Source organism: Symphalangus syndactylus, chromosome 24, assembly GCF_028878055.3.
Source record: "Symphalangus syndactylus isolate Jambi chromosome 24, NHGRI_mSymSyn1-v2.1_pri, whole genome shotgun sequence".
In the NCBI taxonomy this organism is placed as follows: Eukaryota; Metazoa; Chordata; class Mammalia; order Primates; family Hylobatidae; genus Symphalangus; species Symphalangus syndactylus.
Window position 1 is genome coordinate 23,504,232 of NC_072446.2, and position 19,038 is coordinate 23,523,269.

At 42.3% G+C, this 19,038-nt stretch overlaps 1 protein-coding gene across 3 annotated transcripts in view; it reads right to left on the bottom strand.

The window, feature by feature from the left end:
- Positions 1-838: 838 nt before the first annotated feature.
- Positions 839-19,038, bottom strand: part of ARFGEF2 (ADP ribosylation factor guanine nucleotide exchange factor 2) — a 116,706-nt gene continuing 98,506 nt past the window's right edge. For all 3 annotated transcript variants that reach the window (XM_055265516.2, XM_055265515.2, XM_063633308.1), the window contains 6 exons: positions 18,714-18,828; positions 14,310-14,440; positions 12,365-12,533; positions 8,865-9,003; positions 5,375-5,492; positions 839-4,519 (listed from right to left, as the gene is read on the bottom strand). In XM_055265516.2, the coding sequence (XP_055121491.1) occupies positions 4,343-4,519; positions 5,375-5,492; positions 8,865-9,003; positions 12,365-12,533; positions 14,310-14,440; positions 18,714-18,828 (849 nt within the window). In that variant the 3' untranslated portion in view covers positions 839-4,342. The remainder of the gene's footprint in view (positions 4,520-5,374; positions 5,493-8,864; positions 9,004-12,364; positions 12,534-14,309; positions 14,441-18,713; positions 18,829-19,038) is intronic.

Below are 19,038 nucleotides of genomic sequence, written 5' to 3' on the forward strand. Positions count from 1 at the left end.
TACGCCTGTAATCCCAATACATTGGGAGGTTGAGGTGGGAGGATCACTTGAGCCCAGGAGCTGAAGACCAATTTGGCCAACATAGTGAGACCCCCATCTCTATTTTTAAAAAAAGTTAGAATTTATTGTGTTACTAAAAGCGATTTGGAAAATTATACCTTTAGTTTAATTATTGGGGAATTACACTGTCAGTCTCTTACCCTTGTGTACAGAACCATGTCCAGAATCAAATTTATGTAGATCCTAAACACTGTTAGGAGAATCTGATTAGTATTTGTCACATTGACTTAAAAATTAGCATCTCAGTTGGTGTGGTACTCACGCCTGTAATTTCAGCACTTTGGGAGGCCAAGGTGGGAGGATCACTGAGGCCAGGAGTTCAAGACCAGCCTGGGCAACATGGTGAAACCCCATCTCTACAAAAAAATAAAATATTAGCCGGGCAAGTTGTCTCACTACTGGCCCTATAGTTCCGGCTAATCAGGAAGCTGAGGTGGGAGACTTACTTGAACCAAGAAGGTTAGGGCTGCAGTGAGCTTGACTGCACCACTGCTCTCAGCCTGGGCTACAGGGCAAGACCCTGTCTCAAAAATAAATAAATAAATTAGCATCTGAACGTTTCAAAGCTGTCAATGTGTACTGGTTGAACCAATAGCCACTGCTTGATCCTTACAATTACATTTTGTAACTAGCAACAACAAACAAAGTTAATAGATTCAAGAGGTATATAAAGAATCTCATGACTAGAATTTTCCCCCTTTGATTGGTGAGGGACATAAACTGACCCAAAACTATGGCTTGATATATGTTTTTTAAGTTACTACATGAGAAACAGCTATACTTTTTAAAATTTTATTGATTTACCACCTGATCAAAGCATGGGATATTTTAATAGTATTATACATAGTATTTTTACATAGAAAACTTTACATAGCATTTCATATTATATAATTCTGCTTATTCTTTCAAAAATTTATACATCCATTGGGCAAGGAATGATTTTCATTAAATTACCAATATTAAATGCACTTAATCATTGTGTATAGATTAAACCAAAGTAACTATTAACTAACTTTTAGGCATTTTAAGGAGGTAAAACATACATTTTGCACGTAAATATTTGATGCAAATATGCAGATAAAATTTTTTAAAAATTAGAACACTGAGTAAAACAACACCTTTGATAGATTATATTGTTTTGTTTTGAGAGCAAGGATTTCTAGATATGTTCATTCTTTAAAATACTCAGCTTTGGTTTCTTTGTTTCCCAAACTGCAAAGCTGCTGATAACAAAACTCCAGGATTTCATGTGAGTTCAGCTATGTCTACTTTAACACAAATATTAAAACAGAATTCAGAAAATGCAGTATTAAGGATCCAGCTTCTATTGAAACCAATATCCATTTGCATCATAACAACAAACATTTGAATGAGATGGTCACACTTGTACTTATCAGCAGGTTCCTTTAATAACAAAGACTACTAAATGTATATCCTTAATCACAAAAGAACAACAACAAAAAATACAGGGTTTTTTTTTTTTATTTTGTACAAAAGTCACCTGTCAGAGGAAAATGTTGTGTTTCCAGATATTATAATACAATTTTCATAATGTATGTTCTTTGGTTGTACATGAGGAGTACAGGGAAAAAGATATATTTGACTCTAAAGATGCGTATCAGAAATAAAAGTTACCCATCCACTGTTTGTTGTTAAGATGCCAAAGCTGGTGATTTCCCTAACAGACAATGAAGAGAAACAAAATTGCTCAAAGCAGCAGTATTGTAACAAATAAAAACTTCTCTAGAGACCCAGCACATATAATCAACTCTTAAAGCATTCTGAAAAAGAAATAAGGCCTTGGAAAATGTTTCACTCTCCTCCATTACTTGGTTAAATAAATGGTGTCCTAGCCTGATGTTGCAGTTGTACATACCCTTTCACTAGTGTTTGAGTGGCACAAGCCACATTTACCATGAGAAAGAAGAGATTTATTCATAAAAATGAATTTAGGCTGAATGGCTTATTATTGGAGGTAAGGGATTTCAAATCTCTGTTCGTCACTGTCCACTGATAAGAGAAATTACCCTGAATGGTTTTACATCCAATTTTTTAAAAGTCCATTGCTGGTACAATTCAAATGCCTCATTCAGAAAATTAAATCTTTTAAAATACTAAACTAATAAGAAATGTAAGCCTGAATGTTTCAGCAAGTAATAAAATGCACTGACACATCTGCTACCCTGCAAGAGGCAAAATTAAAAAGAGGGCAGGAAGACACCAGAAAAATTTTAGTCACATCCGATGAAGAAAATGACATGAGAACCTCAGAAGGAAAGGAAAAATAACCAATCAGGGATATAGCTGCATGCAAGATGGACTTAATGAATGAACACGTGTTCCCCACGTATACCTTTTGTACAAATATCAATGGAGACGACTGACTTGTTGAGGTGGTGATGTGCTATGATACCAGGGAGTGTAGGTTTCACGGTGCAGTGTAAAAGTGCAGTGGATTCCGGGGCAAGCCAGTCAAATGTGCTAACATTTTCCACTCACAGTAAAGTATTCTCCCATAGTCCTTTCCTGCTAAATTATATAGCTCCTTTTATCTAATATATGTAAGTCATGTAAAAACCTAAACCTGCTCATTTTTTCTTTGGTAGAGAAATTAAAAAACACTTTTTGGGAAAGAAAAAAGTAGACAAGAATTCTGCTGGCCAAAAAGCAAACATTTCTCAAGGCTGTTAAAACAAGAAAACAACTTAAGAATATCGGTCTCTTAGTAAGCAAAAGCACCAGAAATCCTTCTCTACAAAGAAAAAACATCCGATTTTACAGATAGGTTCCCAAGCTACTAACTTCTAAGGCACCAGAGTTGACATCAATACAACCCAATTTACAGGACTAAAGAGCATAGGTAGAAGTCTGAATGTTTTAATCATTCTGTGTAACACTTTGTCTAACGCTCAGCGATGCTCTAGGTGAGCAGTGGGTGAGGGCAGAGAATGAGGCGTGTGTGCTCTTTCTCATGGGTGAGCATCCACGTATACTGCTCGCAGGCTTCGGGTCGTACTTGTGTACTGCCCACTTTTACACAAGCTGCAGCAGAACTCAGTTCTACTGCAGGTGAGAGTATTGCACCATCATTAACATAATAAGGACCTCAGAATCCAACCTTGCCAAATAATTCAACTCCTAGGCTCAGATTAATGGAAGTGCTGGGCACATGCCACCTCCTGCCATTGTCACAGTTCAGCTGTGCTGGCCCCGACACAGCTCCAGTTCCACCCATGACATCTGGCTTAAGAGGCTCATGGGAGCAGCTTCTCATGCACAGTTACTGTCCCTCTCTGGAGGGTCCTTTAATGGGGACTGTGCAGCAGTGACACTAACTGCCAGTACACTCACTTTTCTGAGGTGAAAATAAAAAGGCTTATCCAAGGATAAATGAACTCTGGTTAAATTACTACTTCATTTTCATTACTACTTCACATATTAGATTTCAGAGTGTGTGAGATGGACAGTGTATTCTAGTAATTTTAATTTAACACCCATCCACAAATACTTATTTCAAGGAAGGCTAATCTTCTTCATTAAATTGTTCAGTTTTTCCCGTAGACTTTTTCTCTCCATGTTACTAAAACAGGGAGATCCACGAGGCACATTTTTTTAACCTCGCAAAACTCTTAATTCTAACTTAATTACTAAACTCTGCCTTCCACCAAATTTAATATCTTTTTGTAAAATACTTTAAAAATCACTCAGACATTAACAAAACACAAAAACAACTCTTTTCTAATCCTGACCTGTCCCTAAACTAATCTAATTACGGCTGACTCATAACTGACAAAAACACTCAAATTTCTCTAACACACTCAAACAACAACAGAAAACCCAGCATATTTTAGGTGGCAGTTAGCCATTACAAGAAGTTTTATTAACATACTCTCTAATAATCACAAACCTATACATCTATGTTCAGTATTTTCAAGGAGAGTGACTTCTTACAAAACCTGTATAGCCAATCATGGGATTTTGCTAGAAAATGATGGCATATGCAATGACAGATTTGACAGACAGTTTAATCAGAAAAATGGAATGATAGAGATGAAGCAGACTCCCCACCTACTGTGCTAACTGGGTATGCAACAGTTTAATGAAATACCATAAGCCTTAGTCGGAGACTGTGATAGAACAGTGTAGAGGCCATCTGTATCCAGGCCATTCTGAGATCCAAGATGCCAACTCCTTGTTTCTATGACCCTTCCCGAGATGTGCCAGTCAGAGATGGCATGCTGAACATTCTGCAGAGCTGCAGCACTGGCCTGAGCAGCCAGGGCTACCACACTGGTGACAGTGCTGCTGGTACCTGTGATGGCTCTTCTGGTATCCATATCTTATACACAACACCTATCCGTAGGAAGAACTTCCGCAGAACTGCTCGGAGCTCAGGGATCAGGTCAAACTGCATAATTTCACACAAGTAGGGGTAGTACATTGAAGCATGTGCTTTGAACTTGAGGTGGGAGAGAAACAGACAAAATTAGACAAATTTTTTTTTTTTTTGGGCACCAGCTTTTCAGAAGTGTTAATCTCACCCTAGAACTTATTACAATATTGGTGCTTTTCTTGCTATTAGAAAGCTGGGGCCGGGCGCAGTGACTCACGCCTGTAATCCCAGCAGTTGGGGAGGCCGAGGCAGGTGGATCGCTTGAGCTCAGGAGTTCGAGACCAGCCTGGGCAACATGGTGAAACCCCGTCTCTACCAAAAATACAAAAACTTAGCTGGATGTGGTGGTGCGTGTCTGTGGTCCCAGCTACTCAGGAGGCTGAGGTGGGAGGATCGCTTGAGCCTGGGAGGCAGAGGTTGCAGTGAGCTAGATTACATCACTGCATTCCAGCCTGTGTGAGAGACCAAGACTCTGTCTCAAAAAAAAAAAGAAGTTGAAAGAAAACCTTGCAAATTAAAGCAGCTTTCAGTTATATTTAACTTTAATTAAATTTGGATAGTCCTGCTGCCAAAAGTCAACAGCTCTTTTATTTTGTAAAGCAGGTTCCTAGGTCAAAACCAGTGCTTCACAATCTTAACCCTCTCTTCCTGCACTGAAAATCACCATACCATTCCTAACAGCAACACATGAGGTCTACATTTCAGCCTTTCTCAACTAGGGTTCTTCTAGGGAAAAGGCCCTAATATCCTGTGGCACCCATTGTCTGTAATGAATTAACTTCTCTCCAATGCATCTAGAATGGTGCTAGTCACGTAACCATCCTTTGGAGAACTGAGAAAATAGTTACTGCAAACTCTTGAGTAAAAAGCCAACCCAAACTTTATGTCCTAGTGAAAATGTCAGAGTTTACTTGTTCATACCTTTTCATCATTTATTTTGAGGGTTTTGGTTAGAAGTAACAACAAGAGACTTGTCCAGGCCTCCCGATGGCTTTCAGAATTCACAGTGATGAAATAGGCAAGAGCATCACTGCAAACACTAGAAGAATTAGAGAGGGGGAGGCATATCAAAAAATTGATTAACATCTCACATTCAGGGGAGAACTATTCATTCTTGTGCTATTTTAAAAATTATTTTAACATGTTTTTTTTAATTACTTTTTTTTTTTTTGAGACAGGGTCTTGCTCTGCCGCCCAGGCTGGAGTGTAGTGGCGTGATCAAGGTTCACTGTAGCCTTGACCTCCTCGGGGTCAAGCTGATCCTCCCACCTCGGCCTCTGAAGCAGCTAACACCACATGCTTGCGCCACCATGCCTGGCTAATTTTTTTGATTTTTAGTAGAGATGGGGTTTCACCATGTTGCCCAGGCTGGTCTTGAACTCCTGGGCTCAGCAATCTGTCTGCCTTGGCTTTCCAAAGCACTGGGATTACAGATGTGAGCCTGAGCCTCTGAGCCCAGCCACTGCAATTAACTATTGAGCACCCACTCTGGCCGTGCTATCTTGGGCAAATCACTGAGCCTTAGTTTCTTCAGCTATAAAACGGAGATGAAAAATTGCCTGGCTGGGTGCAGTGACTCATGCCTATAATCCCAGCACTCTGGGAGGCCAACGCAGGCAGATCACTTGAAGCCAGGAGTTCGACACAGCCTGGCCAATGTAGCAAAACCCCATCTCTACTAAAAATAGAAAAATTAGCTGGGTGTGGTGGTGCATATCTGTAATTCCAGCTACTCAGGTGGCTGAGGCACGAGAATCGCTTGAACTCGGGAGGTGGAGGTTGCGGTAAACTGAGATCGCACCACTGCACTCCAGCCTGGGCGACAGAGTGAGACTATTTTAAAAAAAAAAAAAAAAAGTCCAAACTCAAGGGGTTGTTGTGAGGATTAAATGAAGTAAATATGCTAAGTGATAACTTGGCTCAGTCCTGGCACATGGCTAGGGCTGAACTCAATCAATGTCTGTAGCACAAGAGCTTATTACTCACAATTATATAACTGCCTTTCTCTCCTCACAATCACATTTAATTGCTTTTTTAAAAGACATGTTATGCCAAAAACTTGACATTTACATATCTCTTTTTTTTTATTTTGAGACAGAGTCTTGCTCTTGTTGCCCAGGCTGGAGTGCAACAGCACAATCTCGGCTCACTGCAACCTCCACCTCCTGGGTTCAAGTGATTCTCCTGCCTCAGCCTCCCGAGTAGCTGGGATTACAGGCACCTGCCACTATGCCTGGCTAATTTTTGTATTTTTAGTAGAGACAGGGCCATGTTGGCCAGGCTGGTCTCAAACTCCTGACCTTGTGATCCACCTGGCTCGGCCTCCCAAAGTGCTGGGATTACAGGTGTGACCCACTGCGCCCGGCCCTACATATCTCCTTTAGAGAAACTTTATGAGACTGTAGGTATTTCTCTTTTGGGCTTAAGCTGAAATGAGTCATTGGTGCCTCCTTTAATTAATTAATTCTTTTTTCACTTTATGACTTGTTATTCTCATTGTAAGGTAACTGATATATGTAAAAAATTATAAAAGAAAAAATTATAAAGAAAAATAGTTACATCATTCTAAGGGATACATGACAATATTTTGGCATATTTCCTTCCAGTTTTTTTTTTTTTGCTAAGATTTCAAAAGAAAAATTGTTCGCCTGTAGTCCCAGCTACTCAGGAGGCTGAGGCAGGAAGAGCTCATAAGCCCAAGAGTTCGAGACCAGCCTAGGCAACATAGCAAGACCGTGACCCTAAAAAGACAAATAAAATGCCCCAATTGCTGAAAATTGCAAGTAAAAACACTTTTGCAGCTTCTTTTTTTTTTTTTGGGTAAAATTTATTGTATTATGAAAAAGTTCCCACATTAAGTAAAATTATTTCTTAAAAATTTCACTTTTAGGCTGGGCGCAGTGGCTCATGCCCATCCCTGCACTTTGGGAGGCCGAGGTGGGGAGATCACGAGGTCAGGAGTTCAAGACCATCCTGGCCAATATGGTGAAACCTTGTCTCTACTAAAAATACAAAAATTAGCCAGGTGTGTGATGGCACATGCCTGTAGTCTCAGCTACTCGGGAGGCTGATGCAGAAGAATCACTTGAACTCGGGAGTCAGAGGTGGCAGTGAGCCAAGATCATGCCACTGCACTCCAGCCTGAGTGACAGAGCAAGACTCTGTCTCAAAAAAAATTTTTTTTCACTTTTAGGCTGGGCACGGTGGCTCATGCCTGTAATCCCAGCACTTTGGGAGGCTGAGGTCGGCAGATCACCTGAGGTCAGGAGTTTGAGACCAGCCTGACCAACATGGTGAAACCCCATCTCTACTAAAAATACAAAAAACCAGCCAGGTATGGTGGCGCGCGCCTGTAATCCTGGCTACTCAGGAGGCCGAGGCAGGAGAATTGGCTGAACCCAGGAAGCGGAAGTTGCAGTGAGCTGAGATTGCACCACTGCACTCCAGCCTGGGCGACAGAGCAAGACTCCGTCTCAAAAAAAAAATTCACTTTTAATGACTATGTTTCATAATATCATAATTTAGGACATATCACAGCTTAGTTATTCATTCCACAGTTGAGCTGCTTAAAATTTTTTCTCCTGATAAGTCTGCAGTGAATATTCCATGTGGTATTCCTGGTTCTTATTTCTAAAATATTTTCTGAAGCAGATTCCATAACAGTGGAATTACTGAGTCACAGAGAATGAACACTTTAGGGCTCCTGGTATATAATCTCACCTACTTTCCAGAAAGATCATGCCATTATACACTCCAACTAGCTATGCAAGAGAGTGCATTCTTACCACACATTTGCCAGCACTGTGTGTTACTGTTTTTAAACCCTAGAGGAAGAAAAGAAAGCTCAGGCATCAGAATCTTGCTGATGCCCAGGAAGCTGAGTGGCAAAGACCTACTTTTCTGGCTGGGGCTTCCTCATCAGTATTCTACTCTCTCCCCATTGGTGGATTTCTAGATAATTTTGTAGGCACATCCTGGTTATATGATTTAAATTACATACTTGGAAAGAAGGAATGATGGGATGTTATTGGTGACAACAATTCTAAAGAAGACCTGGTCCCAAGAGGGATAGTAACCTGCCTAAGGCCACAGGGCTCCAGCCACAGTCAGGACTTCCATCCAGCCTGCTGACCGCTCAGAGCACTTTTCACTGTCCATGTTTCTATGCATAGCTCACAGGACCCTTCAACTCCTGGGCTCATGCAAGGGCTTAACAGTGAAACAGATGAGGCTCTGCCCTCTTCAGGGCATTAAGAAAAGTGAAATGGGAGAGTCACCAAATAGAAAGAAAAAAAAAATTTGTCAGAGTGTCAGCATGTTATTTTTCTCTTACTCTTTTCAATCCACAGTATTGCTGTGACGCATTTTGTATATAGCAGATAGAAATCTAATCAGAAACTAATTTTCTTACGTTAAAAGTCTCTGCTGTATTTCTTCCCAGGAATCCCTGCGATTCTCATCAACATACATTCGAAACAGGATCCTCAAACAACAGGCCAGGCTGCTGGTTTCTTGTTTTAGAAGATTGGGTTTAGACTTGCCCTTAAAACCTAGAGATCAGACAGTCATATAATTAGTGCACATTTCTAAGATAATGCTGATAACTGTGTATGAACTAGAAATCTAGTTATTTTATGAAATATGAAACATCTGTTTTTTTTTTTTTCTTGAGACAGTCTCGCTCTGTCACCTAAGCTGGAGTGCAGTGGCATGATCATAGCTGAGTGCAGGTAGCATGATCATAGCTCACTGCAGCCTCCAATTCCTGGGCTCAACGGTCCTCCTGCCTCAGCCTCCTGAGTAGCCAGGACCATAGATGTGTGCCACCATGCCTGGCTAATTTTTTTTTTGTTTTTGAGACGGAGTTTCACTCTTGTTGCCCAGGCTGGAGTGCAATGGCATCATCTCGGCTCACTGCAACCTCCGCCTCCCAGGTTCGAGCGATTCTCCTGCCTCAGCCTCCCTAGTGGCTGGGATTACAGGTGCTCACCACCACGCTGGACTGATTTTTGTATTTTTAGTAGAGACAGGGTTTCTCTATGTTGGTCAGGCTGGTCTCAAACTCCTGACCTCAGGTGATCTGCCTGCCTCGGCCTCCCAAAGTTCTGGGATTATGGGAGCCACCGCACCCAGCCAATTTTTTAGTGTTTGTACAGACAGGGTTTTACTATGTGGCCCTGGCTGGTTTCAAATTCCTGGGCTCAAGCAATCCTCCTGTCTTAGCTTTCCAAAGGAATGGGATTACAGACATGAGCCACTGAGCCTGGCCTGAAACATTTTATATATATTCTTAATACAGATCATTTGTGATATCAGATGAAGGCAGTTACGACTCCCCAGAAGTCATCCTTTATATAAGATAACTTCATTTTTCAATGCCCTGTACTGTTCTTCATTTATTTATTCGTATTTTATTTTGAGACAGAGTCTTGCTCTGTCACCCAGGCTGGAGTGCAGTGGCACAATCTTGGCTAACTGCAACCTCGACCTCCCAGGCTCAAATTACCCTCCTGCCTCAGCCTCCTGCGTAGCTGGGACTACAAGCGCACGCCACCACGCCTCACTAATTTTTGTATTTTTTGTAGAGATGGGGTTTTACCATGTTGCCAGGCTGGTCTCGAACCCCTGACTTTAAGTGATCCACCCGCCTCAGCCTCCCAAAGTGCTGGGATTATAGGTGTGAACCACCTTGCCTGGCCTGCTCTCCATTTAGACTTTGCTTATTGGCCGGCGAAACCATTAGTTTTGTCTTTTCAAATGTAACAGCTCTTAAGAATTCTAGGCTGGCCGGGCGCAGTGGATCACGAGGTCAGGAGATCGAGACCACAGTGAAACCCCGTCTCTACTAAAAATACAAAAAAATTAGCGGGGCGTGGTGGCGGGCGCCTGTAGTCCCAGCTGCTTGGAGAGGCTGAGGCGGGAGAATGGCGTGAACCCGGGAGGTGGAGCTTGCAGTGAGCCGAGATTGTGCCACTGCACTCCAGCCTGGGTGACAGAGTGAGACTCCGTCTCAAAAAAAGAATTCTAGGCTGGGAGCAGCGGCTCACGCCTGTAATCCCAGCACTTTGGGAGGCCAAGGCGGGTGGATCACGAGGTCAACAGAGCGAGACCATCCTGGCCAACATGGTGAAACCCTGTCTCTACTAAAAATACAAAAATTAGCTTGGCGTGGTGGTGCATGCCTGTAGTTCCAGCTACTTGGGAGGCTGAGGCAGGAGAATCGCTTGAACCCAGGAGGCTAGAGGTTGCACTGAGCCAAGATCGCGCCACTGCACTCCAGCCTAGTGACAGAGTGAGACTCCGTCTCCAAAAAATAAAAAAATTAAAAAAAAACACATTCTTAAAAACAAACTAGTACCAATCAGCTTAAGAGATATGCAAACCACTCTCACAAACAAAACCGTATTACAGGCAAAGACATAAAACAGCTGGATATTTTAAGGCTGTAGAGAAAAATGACATTCTTTAATTGTGGGTTAAAATAAATATTTGGGGACAAAAAGTAATGATAACAAGGCCAGGTGCAGTGGCTCATGCCTGTAATCCTAGAACTTTGGGAGGCTGAGTGGATTGAGGTCAGGAGTTCAAAACCAGCTAGGCCAACATGGTGAAACCCTGTTTCTACTAAAAATATAAAAATTAGTCAGGCATGGTGGCATGTGCCTGTAAACCCAACTACTTGGAAGGCTGAAGCATGAGAATTGCTTGAACCCGGGAGGTAGAGACTGCAGTGAGCCAAGATCGCGCCACTGCACTCCAGCCTGGGCAACAGAGTAAGACTCTGCCTCAAAAAAAAAAAAAAAAAAGTAATGGTAACAATAAACAATACAAAAATTATATAAAGTATCACTTGTATGCAAAGTTCAAAATAATGAGAATCCCACCACCATCTTGGAAAAAAAATATATTTACCTCCAGGGTTTATGCATTTATTTTTGGAGGTAGGAAAGTAAATATAAGGCTTGGATTGATGAATGGTTTCTGTTTTTCCTAGATTACCACACTTTTTATGTCATATTTAACTTTTAATTTAATGTAAAATTTCTTTTTTTTTTTCTTGAGACAGGGTCTCCCCCTGTCACCCAGGCTGCAGTGCAGCATGCAATCTTGGCTGACTGCAACCTTCACCTCCTAGGCTCAAGTGATTCTCCCACCTCAGCCTCCTGAGTATGGTGTGTGCCACAATGCCCAGCTAATTTTCATATACTTTTTTTTGGGTGGAGATGGGGTTTTGCTATGTTGCCCAGGCTGGTCTTGAACTCCTGGGCTCAAGAGATCCGCCTGCCTCAGCCTCCCAGAGTGCTGGGATTACAGGCGTGAGCCACCATACCCAGCCCATAAAATTTCTTGACTTGCTAGATCAATTCAATTCTCCAACTTTCAATTTGTGTTTTTTTGTTTTTTTTTTTTTTCAGATGGAGTCTTGCTCTGTCACTCAGGCTGGAGTGCAGTGGCGCAATCTTGGCTCACTGCAACCTCCACCTCCCGGGTACAAGCGATTCTCCTGCCTCAGCCTCCCAAGTAGCTGGGATTATGGGTTTGCATCACCACACCTGGCTAATTTTTATATTTTTAGTAGAGATGGGGTTTCGCCATGTTGGCCAGGCTGGTCTCGAACTCCTGGCCTCAAGTGATCTTAGCTGAGGCCTGCCTCAGCCTCCCAAAGTGTTGGGATTACAGGCATGGACCACCGCACCCGGCCTCAATTTGTCTTTTTATCAAATACGTACTGAGAATCTACCATGTACTGGGATGAAACCTATCCAACATTTCCCTTCTCTCCCCCTCAAGCATGAAAATATCTGTTAAGTTATTTTAGCTATGTTTAAAATTTCGGCATTTTCCAAGCCCTTTAATGCTTTAGGATGGTGACCAGTGTGGCCATCTATCTTATCTGCTATGTGGCCTTACCTGCTCGCCACAGGACAGTCCGCTGCTCGTAATTGGAGTTGAAGGCCTTTGAGAATGAATGGGATTCCTGCAAACAGTCCAACAGCTTGAAGAGGTGCTGGGAAGACATGTACTTATACATGCCCTGATCCTCCGTCTCTATGTGGATATCTGCATCCAGCGTGTCTTGCTAGAGGACAGGACAGAGGATAGAAGAGCTAATGAAGAAGATGGAATGCTCTGGGCATTGTGATTGCAGACAATGGCAGTCATGACTCTCCCAAAGTCATACCTCTCTATAAGACACACTTATTCCCCAACACCCTGAAACATTTCCATTTAGACTCTGTTCACTGGCTGGTGAAGGAACACACTGAGCTGTTCCATGATGGCAGGCTTGGCTGGCCAAAGTTTCAGTTTCATCAGTGCTGCCTCCACTGCATAAGCAGGAGTGTGTGTGTCTCCAATTATTTCATTACAGGAATGAATTATTTTTTTTTTTGAGTTTCTGTCGCCCAGGCTGGAGTGCAGTGGTGCAATCTTGGCTCACTGCAACCTCTGCCTCTCGGGTTCAAGTCATTCTCCTGCCTCAGCCTCCTGAGTAGCTGGGATTACATGTGCCCGCCACCATGCCCGGCTAATTTTTGTATTTTTAGTAGAGACGGGGTTTCACCATGTTGGTCAGACTGATCTCAGACTCGACCTCGTGATCCGCCTGCCTCGGCCTCCCAAAGTGCTGGGATTACAGGTGTGAGCCACCACGCCCAGCCCAGGAATGCATTCTTGAAACATGTATGAAACACTAAGAAACTTTATTGAACAAGCTGACTAAAATTTAAAAATCAAAAAAGACAGCCTCTGGCTCACAGCTGTATTTTTTCCAGCAGTAATAAAATTTACATTACTTTTGCTAGTATTTAAAACATGACTTCCTCTATGAAAAAAAATCTTGATTTTGGCTACTCTCGAAACACTAGAAACTGTCACAACTTAATCCACTTGGATGGTAACTGGGCGCTAAAGCTGAGAGGTGGCAGCCACTTTGACTGGGCTAGAGATTTCTGGTTTACCGCAGTCCTTACCCAGCCTGCCTCACTCACTCACTCTCACAGGATCTGCTAGCCCCTGACGCACTGACATTTGTAACCCATGGTGTAGGATTGCTGTCCAACTTTTGGACACTCAATTCTCTATGTTTTCAAGAATCTGATATGTAGGCCGGGCATGGTGGTACACACCTTCAATCCCAACACTTTGGGAGGCTGAGGTGGGCAGATTGCTTGAGTCCAAGAGTTTGAGACCAGGCTGGGCAACATGGCAAAACCCCATCTCTACAAAAAATGTAAAAAATTAACTGGGCATAGCGGCATGTGCCTTTAGTCCCAGCTACTTAAGAGGCTGAGACGGGGGAATCACCTGAGCCTGGGAGGTTGAAACCCCAGTGACCTGTGATTCTATGATTGCACCACTGCACTCCAGCCTGGGTGACAGAGTGAGACTTTGTCTCACGAAAAAAAAAAAAAAGAAAATTCCATATGTAGAAAGTTGCATATACAAAACAAAAAAAGCAAAATTCTTGAAGGAAAAACTGGGATCTTTATATATATCTTTTCCTCCTCACTTATTTGTGATTAAACTCTATATCAATTGTGGGGAATAGTTCCTGTGATAACTAACACTAGTGGGGTGGCATCTGAGCAGTGGTATGGTCATAAACTCACTCTCTGGGGTATATACATAAAAAAAATGAAGCCCTGATGGTTAGTGTTTGCTGTTTTTTCCTGATGTAAATAACTCCCATCAAGGCCAATTTTAAGCATCAATATACCATTACTGAATGTGAGGTTGGAAAGAGATGAGCATGACAGGCTCTGGAAAGCCAGTATGAGCTGGCTTCCGCACACCACTACATCAAAGCAACCTCCCTATGGACAGAGATGCTCTTCCCGAGGCCTCCTGTTCTTACCTGGGCGGCAACCATGTGCTCTGCATCCTCCTTTTTGCTCGTCGCAGGGTAGAACACAATGTTGTCAATGGTCTGTATCAATTCCAACTGGACCACACACTTGATGAGGAGGCTGGCAAACAGTTTCTGATCTATGTTAGATGATAAAGATTAACCCTAATAATGATTCAGCCAATACTGAAGAAAGATCCACTGAGCTCCTACTATGTGCAAGGCATGATTTATTTTTTTAAGAGATGGGGTCTCACTATGTTGTCCAGGCTAGTCTTCAACTCCTGGTTTCAAGTGATGCTCCCACTTCAGCCTCCCAAAGTGCTGGGATTACAGCATGAGCCACCACACCCAGTCAAGGCACAATTCTTGATGTTGTGGCACAGCAATGAATAAACTGGACAAAAAAAAAAATCTCTGCTCCCATGGTGTTGACAGACAATAAATGAAATATTTTAAGAATAAGATATTGTGGCCGGGCGCGGTGGCTCACGCTTGTAATCCCAGCACTTTGGGAGGCCGAGGCGGGCGGATCACGAGGTCAGGAAATCGAGACCACGGTGAAACCCTGTCTCTACTAAAAATACAAAAAAATTAGCCGGGCGTGGTGGCGGGCGCCTGTAGTCCCAGCTACTCAGAGAGGCTGAGGCAGGAGAATGGCGTGAACCCGGGAGGCGGAGCTTGCAGTGAGCCGAGATTGCGCCACTGCACTCCAGCCTGGGCGACAGAGCGAGACTCCGTCTCAAAAAAAAAAAAAAAAAAGAATAAGATATTGTATGTCAAATATTGATGATAGGTAGAGACAGGGATAGAAAGTGTCAGGGTAGGATTGCACATTTAAGCAAACTAGCCGGGAAAAGTCTCTATAAAAATGTGATATTTGAGCAAAGACCTGAAGAAAGTGAGGGAATCAGCTATGCAGGTTCTGTGTCCTCCAGCAAGTTTCTCTGCCACCCAGTGGGCTACTCCTGAAGACCACCACTGGACTGTGCCCTAACCAGAGGACGTTTCAGGTTCCTGCAGTAGCCAGCCTCTCTGAAGAGGCCAGAAGCTTATGGTTTTTTGTTTGTTTGTTTTTTTAAATAGAGATGGGATTTCCTCATGTTGCCCAGGCTGGTCTTGAACTCCTGTGCACAACATCAAGCGATCTGCCTGCCTCGGCCTCCCAAAGTGCTAGGATTACAGGTGTGAGCCATTGCTTGCCTGGCCAAGCAGCTCAGTTTTGCTGCTTTCTGTATTTTCTACTTCTGTATCCCTTAAGAGTGGTCTTTTATTCCTTTTAGTGGTTAACAACCTTTGACTAGTTAACATTTGTTTTTTTTTTTTTTTTTTGAGACGGAGTCTCGCTCTCACCCTGACTAGAGTGCAGTGGCATGATCTCAGCTCACTGCAACCTTTGCCTCCCGGGTTCAAGTGATTCTCCTGCCTCAGCCTCCCAAGTAGCTGGTAGCTGGGATTATAGGTATGTGCCACCGTGTCAGCTAGTTTTTTGTAATTTTAGTAGAGACAGGGTTTCGCCATCTTAGCCAGGCTGGTCTCAAACTCCTGACCTCAGGTGATCCGCCCGCCTCAGCCTCCCAAAGTGCTGGGATTACAGGCATGAGCCACTGTGCCCAGCCAACAATTCTTTTTTTTTTTTTTTTTTTTTTTTGAGACAGAGTCTCGCTGTGTCGCCCAGGCTGGAGTGCAGTGGCGTGATCTTTGCTTACTGCAACCTCCACCTCCAGGTTCAAGTGATTCTCCTGCCTCCTCCCAAGTAGCTGGGACTACAGGCACCCGCCACCACGCCCAGCTAATTTTTTTTGTAGTTTTAGTAGAGATGGGGTTTCACTATGTTGGCCGGGCTGGTCTTGAACTCCTGAACTCGTGATCTGCCCGCCTCAGCCTCCCAAAGTGTTAAGATTACAGGCGTGAGCCACCGTGCCCGGCCCCAACAATTCTTTATATTGAATTTTCCCTGTTCAAATTAGCAGTGTGGTTTCTGCTTACTGAGTAGACTAACTATATCCTCTTTGTGTTCTCAATCCCTGAGGGCCCAAGGGTGGCCCATGTCAAATACATCATAAGTGTTCACTAGTTTGACTACAGTAACAGTAGAGATTCCTTTCCCAACTTATTTTATAAAATCAGAATGTTGAAAACATTAAATATTTCAGTGATAGAAAACAAGGAGGTTGAGCTGTCTTTAAGTTTTTGAAAATGGCTGTGAAGTTATTTTTTCATTTTTTTCATTAAAAAAAAATTTTTTTTTTTCTTCTTAGAGATGGGGTCTCGCCACGTTGTCCAGGCTGGTCTCAAACTCCTGGGCTCAAGCAATCCATTGGTCTTGGTCTCCCAAAGTGCTGGGATTACAGGTGTGAGCCACTGTACCTCGCCAGTTATGAAATTATAAAAACATGTAACAATTCTCCATGTAGACTGTTTTAATTTTTTTTTTTAAATACAGTGGCATTCCAGAAGATGGACATTCAACTTATGCCAAGTCAATTAAAGCATTCTGGACCAAAAATAAAAAGAAGGAAACGATAATAATAGTGCAAAGATTTTGTCTGCCTGAGCTTATGGCTGAGCTGGGAGACTGGGAGCAGCAAAGGCACTGTTCCCTGGGGGAATGGGAGGTGGCTTGAGTCCTAGGTACTTCTCAGAGTGTAGACTCTCGCTGTACTGAGAGTGCTTCTCCTATTGAAAGAAATGTACACTTGGCCTCCACACAGAAACTAACTACTTTATCTGGAGCTCGTGAAGAAAAAGAGGCTGGGCATGGTGGCTCATGCATGTAATCCCAACACTTTGGGAGGCCAAGGCAGGAGGATGGCTTGAGTCCAAGAATTCAAGACCAGCCTGGGCAACAAAGTGAGAGCTCATCTTTACAAAAAATAAAATAATTAGCCGAATGTGGTGGCACATGCCTATAGTCCCAGCTACTCAGGAGACTGAGGCAGGAGGATTGCTTGAGCCCAGGAGTTCAAGGCTGCAATGAGCTATGATTGCACCAGTGTACTCCAGCTTGGGAGACAGAGTATGACCCTGTCTCTAAAAAAAGAGAAAAAGAAAAAGGTATCATTCTATCAGTGGGCATTGGAGAGAACCTGGCTGCAGCAGTTAGTGAGAGACAGCACGCCAGTCCCAACACGGTACCTCTTTAATGAATTTCAAGGGTGACTACTTTTATTCCTTCTAAAGAAAATGGTGACCGCACACTGTTTTGTCAAATGTGCTGCTTCAGAAGTTAACTTCAATGTTAACAGCTATAGCCTAGCATGTTGAGGACAGGGTGGGACTGCTGTAAAGGCAAACAATGGGGCACACAACTTTCAAAGCACCAGAACAACCTTCACAAGTTCCCATTCCTCAGGCTGCCAAAAATGTGTCTGAATCCCCACTCTACTACATGTTGTCAAGTTCTATCATCTATCTAAGCCCCAGTTCCCTCAAATACAAGACAGTACCTCTTCAAAGGCTAGTATGAGAATTATATGAAACAATACACATGAAACACACAGTACAGGGCCTGGTACATGACAGCTGTTAAACTTATTTTTTTAAATGATAGTAAAACACATCATAAGCAACATTAAGAGACAATTTGACAAAAATAATTTGAAACTCATATCAGAAAAAGGATTTCTAGTACATAAGAGCTCCTCCAAACCAATAAAAAAGGGGCCAACAATCAACAAAAAATGAGCAAAGATTATGGAGTTCATAGAGAAGAAAACAGAAGTGGTGCTTTAACATATAAGAAACTATTCAATTTGACTCATAATTTGAAAATTCCAAGTTAAAATTAGTCCAAAGTTGTACTTCATCTAAAAAGATCATGTAAACAGCTACAAATTTAATAGATAGCAATGTGGAAAAATTTAAAAATGGTAAATTCACTTATCCACTGACTCCAGTACATTTTTAGGAATTTATTACATAAATTCACAAATGACATATGCATTGGGTTATTCAATGCAGTATTGCTCCTAACAGCACAAGATTATAAATAATATAAATGTCTGTTAAGAGCAACTCAATTAAGCAATAAAAGCATGTCTACAAACTGGAATAATAGACAATGGTATAAAACAATGTGAAAGCTCCTTATGTACTGATTTTGAATGATCTCTAAAATATATTAACTGAAAAAAGAATAAGGCATACTATTCCATAACTGGTAAAAGGAGAAAATTCATATGTACTATATATGTATGTATGTGAATGTATATGTGCATGTACTTGCCTGCATATGGATAAAATGACTCTGGAAAGGTACAGAGAAACAAGTAACCTTGGCTGCTACAGAGAACTGGCAGACTGAGGCACAGGGCAGAAGAAGGCTTATCATGTTTACCCTTTTGTGCCTTCTGAATATATGAATCACATAAACATGTTACTTATTTAAAACAAATTAAAAAGTGGCCTTACTTGCGTATGGTCTACCCTTCCAGCTGTCATCTGTTGGGTTAGAGAGCTGGCTCTGTCCTCTCTCAGAGGGATTTTTATCTATGCTGCTTAAAGACTGGCGGTCCAGATCCACATCCTAAATGTAAACCAGAGGGAAACACAATGCTCACTTTTCTTCATGATAATTTGGGCAGAGATGTGCCTGTTTTAACACGGCTGGTCCAGCCTGTATTTAAGTGCCTTGCTTAGCTCAAAATAAAATGATACTACATGCTTAATGTAGCATGCCTCACAGGCTGCAATGGAGAGATTAAGAATTTAAATTACTTCTCCTCCCATTAAAATT